General features: G+C 43.1%; 1 protein-coding gene across 5 annotated transcripts in view; it reads left to right on the top strand.

The window, feature by feature from the left end:
* The first annotated feature begins 12 nt into the window (after positions 1-12).
* Positions 13-8,900, top strand: part of LOC126541578 (uncharacterized) — a 32,943-nt gene continuing 24,055 nt past the window's right edge. For 2 of the 5 annotated variants that reach the window (XM_072286481.1, XM_072286480.1), the window contains exons 1-6: positions 13-338; positions 399-505; positions 593-699; positions 1,153-1,362; positions 2,465-2,536; positions 6,148-6,362. In XM_072286481.1, coding sequence (XP_072142582.1) covers positions 237-338; positions 399-505; positions 593-699; positions 1,153-1,362; positions 2,465-2,536; positions 6,148-6,362 — 813 coding nt within the window. In that variant the 5' untranslated portion in view covers positions 13-236. The remainder of the gene's footprint in view (positions 339-398; positions 506-592; positions 700-1,152; positions 1,363-2,464; positions 2,537-6,147; positions 6,363-8,900) is intronic. The other 3 variants (XM_050188400.3, XM_072286482.1, XM_072286483.1) reach the window with 3 other exon arrangements.

The raw sequence follows: 8,900 nt of genomic DNA, 5'->3' as shown, positions 1-8,900 counted from the left end.
GGAGCGGCCTGTTTATGTGTTTACCGACAGCGATTTGCGCCGACCGAAAAGTGGTTCCTTATATACTATGCAGTGGCTTCAAAAACGAATGGGTGTCGGTAGATAAGCTAGTAGGTGTGCATACGTCAAATGAAAGAATCTGCGTTTGTCCGACTCGGTCTTTACAGTAGCTAGTATAACTGGATGAGTCTCGGCGATCTTGACGACCGGCCAGCTTCCAGTACACAACAGCTCAGATGACGCAGGAGAAAGCGAAAGATGAATGCTCGCCTCGAAGTCGCAGCTCGAGCGAAGCATCGAAGTCTAAGGAGAAGAAGGACAAGTCATTTCTCACAAAGGTGAGCGCGCCTTTTGTTTTTCTTGCAAGTTGATTTAAAGCTAAAACGTCGTGCTTCCAGGTTGTAATCCGAAGGCTGCCGCCGACGATGACGGAAGACCAGTTCCTGGAGCAGATATCCCCTGTTCCTGAAAGTGATTATATGTACTTCGTCAAAGGAGACTTGAGGTGAGCAGCAGGTTTTTTTTTTTTGTTATGAGCGGAAAGGTAACGATCGTCGTACGAACAAAGATTAACATGTTTCATCTTACGCAGTCTCGGCCCGCACGCGTTCTCGCGCGCCTACATCAACTTCGTCAATCAGGATGAGATATTCATCTTCAAGGAGAAGTTCGACGATTACATATTTGTTGATGAGAAAGGCAAGTCCTGTTGCACAATTTTGTCTGATATTGTATTTAGATTCAGTGCGACCTCGGCGGATGTGACCACGTGTGGCTTCCGTGTTTTTGGAAACACGTCCGGCTATAGCGTGTGCGTTATATACTTAATGCATGTGTTCAGCGCAGTTTGGCACGTCAGATGCCTACCATGAACGTACGTAAACAACACTGTTTGTAAATACAACGTGCAGGTTTTTTAGAGGCTTCATAACTTGGCAAAGACAATGCTGCCAACTTCTTTGGTCAGCCTATTTTTTCTTTCTTTTTTTTTTTTTTGGCAAGAACGCAGCGCGGATAGAGTTAGCGTTTTGCATTCGGGCACACAGCTGCATCAGTAGCTACATCGTTGGCCATGCTTGTTATAGCTAAGCATGTCGACAAGTGCACATGTGTCGACTGATGTGTTTTAGTTTTTCTCTCTCATTTAACCAGGCAATGAGTTCCCAGCCCTTGTCGAGTATGCACCCTTCCAAAAAATACCCAAGCGAAGGACTCGCAAGAAGGATCCGAAGTGTGGCACAATTGAACAAGACCCAGAGTACATCAAGTTTCTGGAAAGCCTAGAGCAACCGGAAGAAGTGACACTGCCTTCAATTGACACCTACATAGAGGAGATTGAAGCTAGGGAAAAAGAAATCAAAGGTATTTATATATTGCCCCGATACAATCGACCACAGTGTTCTTTGAGGATAAATGCATTGCTGAGCAAATGTAACTGGTAAATGAGTAGGGCTCTCACTTTGGGTGAACCATCATGATTTAAGAGCACTGCCTACAAATGTGACACTATGAGAAACAGGTTAATCATATTCATCTGTGCATTTGTCTGTCTTTTTATTGCATCCAATTTGTTCTCGCTGTTTTCAATTAAATATGGTTAACTAAGCGGCCTGTGTTGGTGCCCTAGGTATGTACCAACTTTGTGTAAGTGTGAGGTGGTGCCATTAACTTAAAAAAGCAAGCTCACATGAAGTAGGCGTAAATGAGGGGCCTTACAGTGAACTGGCAAGCTGAGAATTCAGGAGCAGCACCTTCCACAGAAGCAGACTGGACTTGCTCTCCATCCCTCCTATATTGAAAAAATAGTTTCCTTGGTGTTTATTGCATATAAATGAATAGACACCGCAGTAATTTTATCAGTAAATGAACATGCTATGATCACATACCACATGTACGCAAGTCGAGAGGAACTGTTCCTAGTGTGAAGATGGCTCACAGCCTAAACATATTTGCATGCAGTAACAGCTGTAACATGGGGAACTTTTCAGAAATATTTGGAGTGGTGTTATGCTGACAATGTGTCACCTAAAGTACTGGGGACATTTGCATTTTGTACAAGATCGTCTCCATTCTGGGTGATGTTCACACAGTAGAAGAAAAGGAAGAATCAGCGGAGGCCATTGTCTGGCTCACGTGTACAAACTCCATTTGAGATGTAGTTCTTGGGACTTTCTTAGTTTGTAACTGACTGAGTAACCCTAAACATCTATAGAGTAAAAAAGCAAAGCAAGGTGCTGTGTGTATGTGGTGTGCAATCTAACAAATAAATTTATTCAATGTTTGCCTTTAATGTCTTTTTAATGCCTGCCGTCTCTTGTAAGTCTTTGTACAATGCCATCTTCACGGAGGTTAGAGGACATATGCAGTGAATCTTAATTGCGATGAAATATAATATAGCAATAAATAAATGTGACTAGTGTAGTGTATAAACAATAAGTTTTGGGATGCATTTCTTTTTCCATAGCTAACAACGGCTGCCTCAAGGTGGTGACCCCTCTAATTGAGTACTTGCAGCAGAGGAAGCTGGAAAAGCTGGTAGGTCCTCCTTTTGAGAACTTGACTACTGTGATGTTGCAGCTGCTGAGAGATAATGATGGTTGGTTCAGAGCTTGCTTTCTTTTTTTTTTTTCTTTTTTTACAGTGAAGTTGTAAGGGGAGTTTTGCAATAGTTTTTGTGTGGCAAAGGCTGGCATGCCAATTTAAATGTAAATGCAATGCAACGTGTGCTGGAGCCCTTAATTTGCTTTGAAATGTAATGGCCAATGATTATAAAATGACATAAATGTCATTCTGGTACACTACTTAGATGCATGTTCTTTTTAACCAGTAATCTGCAATTTTTTTATTGCGTTGTGCTATGCCGGCTCCATGTTGGAGGTCAGCTAGGTGTTAGTATAGCTGCAGGCAGTGAAAGCTGATGTTGTGGTCCTGCACTGCAGCCTCTGTTGAGGCAGTCATTAAGAACAGCCAAACACAACCCCACTGTGTTCGAGCCGTGAGCCAGCAAGCAGATCCCTAGTGCTTCTGAAGGGTGTGAGAGCTTGCTTACGTAGCTTCGCTCTCTTTGATGTATCAGGTTCTAGATTAGCATACATCTGCAAAGAAATCTTTTCTTTTCTGAGCAAGCACCAACATAAACATTTTAATCACGTTTACTGTGTTATAATCATTAAAAAATTCATATAGTTGTGATTGGGCATTGGCCTCGTGGCACTAATTGCTGACTAGCATTATGGGGCTCAAATGCAGCCTCTTTGTTAGCTGAAACCAGCAGGGTTGTCAGGCAGTGGCTGTTGATTTATAACTTTCATTGGATAATGAGATGGGAATCTCCTAGAAAAAAGAAAAGACAGCCGTTGCAAGCCCATGCTGATTGTCAAAGACAGCCAGTTTAAACGAGTAAAGGCGTGTCAACTGAGAGGTGTGCGGGCTCTTCATTCGATGAAATGTGTGCTGTTGTCTTCTTGTTTCTGGGACGACTAAGAAAAGTATGAACTGGGCGTAGGCGTCCTTATGGAATACCAACAGGTTGAAACTGCCACGCCCATTTCCAAGACGGGGTCATTGCATTCCCCTATCCACATTTGTGCACAGTGATGGTGCATGTGTTTTGGGCTAAGCGTTCCTGGGAGGAGGCTTGGCTGAAAATGACATCCCGCTTCGAAGCATCTAATTGACTGAAGATGATATCACCTGTCTCCTAGCATCGAATTAGAGAATGATGATGTGACTGGAAAGATGGAAGGCGTATAAGACAAGACAGTCGTTTTGTTGAGAGATTGGCAGCTTGAGCCTGAACAGAACTTCTCATTGCTATTCCTATGTTTTTGTAAATAATGCAAAAATATAAATATGCTTTAAAACGTTCTAGATGTCAGTCCAGGGCCTACGATCACGACTGCACTACAGTGCATGAAAGTCCCACGTTCATATTCCTGTCGCAACAATATACATATTGTGTTTTATGAAACACCAGAACGCAGGCAATATGGACGGCACCAGCAGGGCTAGCAGCAACACCTCGTAGCAGTTTGTTCAACCACAAAGTGCCAGAAATGTCTTTCTGTTTCATGTTGTTTTTCTCAAAGGGAGAAAAAACAGAAAACCTGTGCATTGATGGTTATGCCGTTGCTGATGCCGTTGTGCCAACAGCCGAGTGTCGTATAACCCATCATTGTAATAGTTTTGTTCGCTCAAATTAAACTCGATGTCATGTGATGCTGCTACTAGCACAGCTGCTCATGTCAGCATCTCTAGTAATCCAGTATTTTTTAAATGGTAATATACCCACACAGGCTAGAAAACTTGTGGGGACCCACTTTCTCTTGATAACAAAGGAAATGACAGCACAGTCGTGCAAATATACGAAAAGGGGATGTATTGCTCCTTTTATACAAAAATGCCAGCTGGCGGAAATGCATTCACGGAATGGTTCCTCGAGGGAGACACACTGAGGAATCGAGGAGGTTCAACTCGCTGCGCAAGAACAATGAGCGAACAATGTCTGCTTGTTTTGGGCACCAAGGTCCAAGTCATTTGTGGGTGTGGTTCCACAAATGAAAGCATGCCCAAGTGATCATGCCTGCCAGTGTTGTGCTCCAAAGCCAAACAAAAAGCCTTCTGTAAGGCAGTTTCGTGGGAGAGTGTGCCAATGCCCCACCACCAAAGAGGAGGAAGCAGGTTTCTTTTGTGCCCAAGTTACTCAAGCCATCAGCTGGCGCTTGCATCGAAACGCTCGCACCATCTTTTGCCGCAGCCATGCAACTCAGACTCTCACCAACTTGTGTGTGTCATGCGGTGAAGCCGAACTTCGGAAGACGTGAGAGTCATGCAGGAAAGATGTCAGGGGACATGAGAGAGTCAAACACATCCACAAACTCTATTCTTTGTCCAATTGCTGCTTGAGAATGACAGTGCCAAATCTGCCAGTGTGAAATAACAAATTTGCAGTGAATAACCTTTAGCCCCTATGTTTTAGTTTTTTACAGTCAAACTCTGTATGTTCAACAGCAATATAATGTTACAAGAGCAGGAGAGCTACTGCACACATAGAATTGGCACTGGTCACAGGGAAGCAATGTAAAATTTCAGAGGCAGAGGCAAAGACAATGGTAGAAAATGTGCAATGATGTGTCTCCCTCTTTTTCGCAGACCACATAATCAAGACGAGACATTCCTACCACCACTTTCATGCACATGTCAGTGCATCGTACAAAAACCACTTAACAGAAAGAGCCTGAAACTGGAAATTACAGGGGCACATTTGGGAATTCTGCATTGTGAGCTGTGATTAGCAGCGATGTTTTCATTATCCCAAGCAGTGAAGTGGAAACTCGTGTTTTGATCTAGATACTGCTTTGAAATTTTTGACACGAGCAAGGGGCACCTGCACTTTTTATTGTGGCACATGAGATCGCAAGGAGCACAATGGGCAACGCACAGTTTCACTTTGCAGCTACCTTATAGAACTTGAGAGATTGAGTCTATATTGTCATGTACTAGTGACGGCAAAGAACACAGTAGCAATACTATGAAGGACGAAACTAACTTTTTTTGGGTTAACCTGTGCCCACGAAAACATGCTACACTTAAAGCACAACGATAGCAGTGAACACAGTCGGCGATCGTCAAAAGCTGATCTGGCGGTCAAGCGCGCCGGCTTTTATATGTGAACCATCAAAGGTTCCAGAGTAATTGCTGGTGCCCACGTGTCTTCCAGAATGTGCTACACAATTCGCGTCGCACATGCAATCAGATTACACAAGCTTTGGTGACAACAGACAGCAGCAAGAACCGTCTATAACGTTCGAGAAACTTGCGATAAATACGGGTGCGTCCCGTGCTGAGCGATAAAATTTTTTAGACGGTGAAAAGTGGTCACCCGAAAAAGATATACAAGCACACGTGTCAATATTCCTGTCATAGCATAACAGATTTTCAAAAACTGTGTGAGATTGAGGCATATGTGTCAGCTATGAGGTGCCTGTAGAACCTATTAGAATCATCAACAGAACACATTTGGTGAACTTCAGCAACTTAGGCAAATATTTTTGCAGGAAAGAATGAATAGAAAAAGAAAACAATGGTGGGAGAAAAAGGATGGGTGCTTTCAACTGCACCTGCTTTTTTGGCTGTGTTTCATAACGGCGGCCCAGAAACTGCGCGAGGAGCGTCGGGAGGAGCGCAAGAGGCGGGAAGTGGAGAAGAAACGTCTGCGGGATGAGGAGAAGAGAAGGCGGAAAGTGGACCGTGCAACGAAGGAGCCAAGCATGCACCGAGAGTCGTCTTCAGCCCGCTATGATGATGACCTTGCCCAGTTTGACGATACTGAGCCTGCATCAACTAAGCCTCAGGTGGTCAAGGTGAGCAAAATTCTTGAAATAGTAGCCTTATTGTCACAGGTCATTGCTGTGTGAAGTGTTTCAGTTTTATTTTCAGAGCTCCTTGCATCCTTTTTGTTCAGTGCTCCATCTAGCTCACTAATTTAAGGGATCAGCACAGAGGCTTTCTCCTTTGTAGTCTGGTCATCTTAAGTCTTCGCAATTATCAACCTCTCTGCCATTTTCTAGTACAGTAGGGGGTATATTTTGTTGCACTAAATAGAAATTTATCTGCATGTCATGTTGCAGTAATGTTCTGCCATTTTCACTACGGTATTCATTGGACTGAAACTTGCTTTAGAAATTTCAAATATCCCATATTTTGTGCCTTTCTCTTAGTCATCAGAAATATGCTGTGCTTATTTTGCTGCTATAGACTTTGCTAGGCATCGTTTTCATTACTTTAGCACAGCTCGCATTTGAACTGGAGCAGTTTAGGGGTTGGTGATTTCGTGGTTAAATATTCCCTGAGAAATTATTTGCTGCTGTATTGTGATTTGCTCTTAGTGTAGCTGTAAACCTCTCTTTATTGAATCTGATTGCTAGCTTCTCACATCTGTGAGAGAGCTCCAAATTTCAGTCAGCTTGTATCATTGCCAGCATCATTCCATCACATGCAGACCTTGTTCCACACAATTATTTTCCAGTTTCCCATTTCATTCCTAGGTTGTTGAGAATATTAGTTTATGTTGCTGGGTAAAACCTTGATGGCAACATTAGCAGAAGAGTTGCTGCTCTAAGAAGCAGCTTATAGTGTTCACTTGTTGCATTGGCCTTTGTTTAATGGGATGTTGAGCCTCATTTGGTTGAAACCGTTGAGTTTTGTTGGCAGCTTTAAAATGTTAGCCTAAGAGCATCACCCACAAGAATTATTATGAAGGACACAATATAATTGAGGTGCACATATTTGCGCATAATGTACACACTGCACATTTACCCAGGCCTGCCAATATCTTTACCATGTGAACTGAACTGTATTGGAGCTGTAAAATTTGGTGCGGTTAGCTACCCTATCTCTTTCTCATATAGTTTAACTTCACCCCGGCACATGCTTTGCTTCCTTGTGGATCTTTCAGGTGCTGTTTGCACATTGTGCATGCCAAGATAGTGCACCAACACAGTCACTGATCCTGAATGTACTGCTCTGTTATGGCTAAAATCACCACACTTTAATGAACAACTTATCTACATCATAAACTGCTTGCACACCGAAGCCTGTGGTATGCAGCACAGTGTTGCTTCGCAGTGGCTGACTTTTCACTGCGGAGTAGTGGGCATTGTACATGCAAACTGTGCTGCTGATTCAGTACACAACTTTACAGAGCTACTCCCAATACCTTTCTCTAGGAGTTACAGATTAGCTCCTATGTTGCATTGTGTGAGCAGCTAGCTGTCTTGACTGATTCAGAACAGCAGTATGGACCTGTTTGCACTTTGGATCCTATGTGCGAGTTTCACATGCCATGTGACCTTCATAGGCGCAATCAGGCATGCCTACTCCGTATTCGGCTAAATGGTGCAAATACTAAACTATTTAAAATCGAATGGATAAGGTTGCCACTGTGCTCTATGTGTAACATACAGGAAGACATAGCCCACTTAATTTGCTGTTGCTGCTTATTTACTATAGAAATAAGAGCCCTAATGTCTGCTCTGAACATTTGTTAAAGGCTGTCATATCTTGAGCTAAGACTTGTTCTTGTTCCATGGACTGACGCTGCCTGTGCGTCTCATGCAACAAAGGCACCTTTAAGCTTCCTCAGGAACACTGGTCTCATTGATTGTACTGGTTCATCAAGCTCTCGTTCGGTTTTGGCAAGCCTGCTTTTTTGTACCATTATTCTGCTCTAATAAACACCATTATTATTATTGAGATACTTCAGTTTGTTGAGTGTTGTGATGTGTTTTGTGCATGTTGGGTACTGTCAAGCGATGTGCACTGTGCATTTCACATTTCATCATACCCATCTAGAGTAGCACGCTAGGCGTGTCGCCGGGTAAACCTCTCTCGGGTCCTGAAATGGCACTTTCCTTGTGTATATTAGAGCACGACTGTTCGGCAACCCCTGGCCTAGGTAATCACAGCTATGTGCTCTATGTACTGCACTTGCTTGCTGAATATGTCCATTCCTGTTTAGGAATGCTTTAATGAGTGACCTCTTTGGCAAGTGAGGCTTGAAGCTTGGAATGCTGGTGTAATGCTGCTGCTGTTGTTGGAAAAGCAACTTACATGGTGAAATTACTAGCCACATCAGTGCCACTCTTTTTTTAAGCAAATGAAGAAAAGGAATGGCATAATCGTAAGTTATAAAAAAGGAGTGGAGACAAGAAGAAAAGGCACCACTTTAGTCTGTGGTGTAAAGTGTGCTGTATAATCCCAGCAGATGTTCCGTCGATCGAGAGGCCTTGCATGCATGGCTTATGTGCTGTGAGTAGCCAAAATGGTGCATTCTCAGAGTCCTTTATTCCTTTATATTACAAAGCTTCTGCCAGAAAGGCCATGTTATCACCACAATGAAA

This window comes from Dermacentor andersoni, chromosome 2 (assembly GCF_023375885.2).
Source record: "Dermacentor andersoni chromosome 2, qqDerAnde1_hic_scaffold, whole genome shotgun sequence".
In the NCBI taxonomy this organism is placed as follows: Eukaryota; Metazoa; Arthropoda; class Arachnida; order Ixodida; family Ixodidae; genus Dermacentor; species Dermacentor andersoni.
This window is presented reverse-complemented; position numbering and strand designations above follow the sequence as displayed.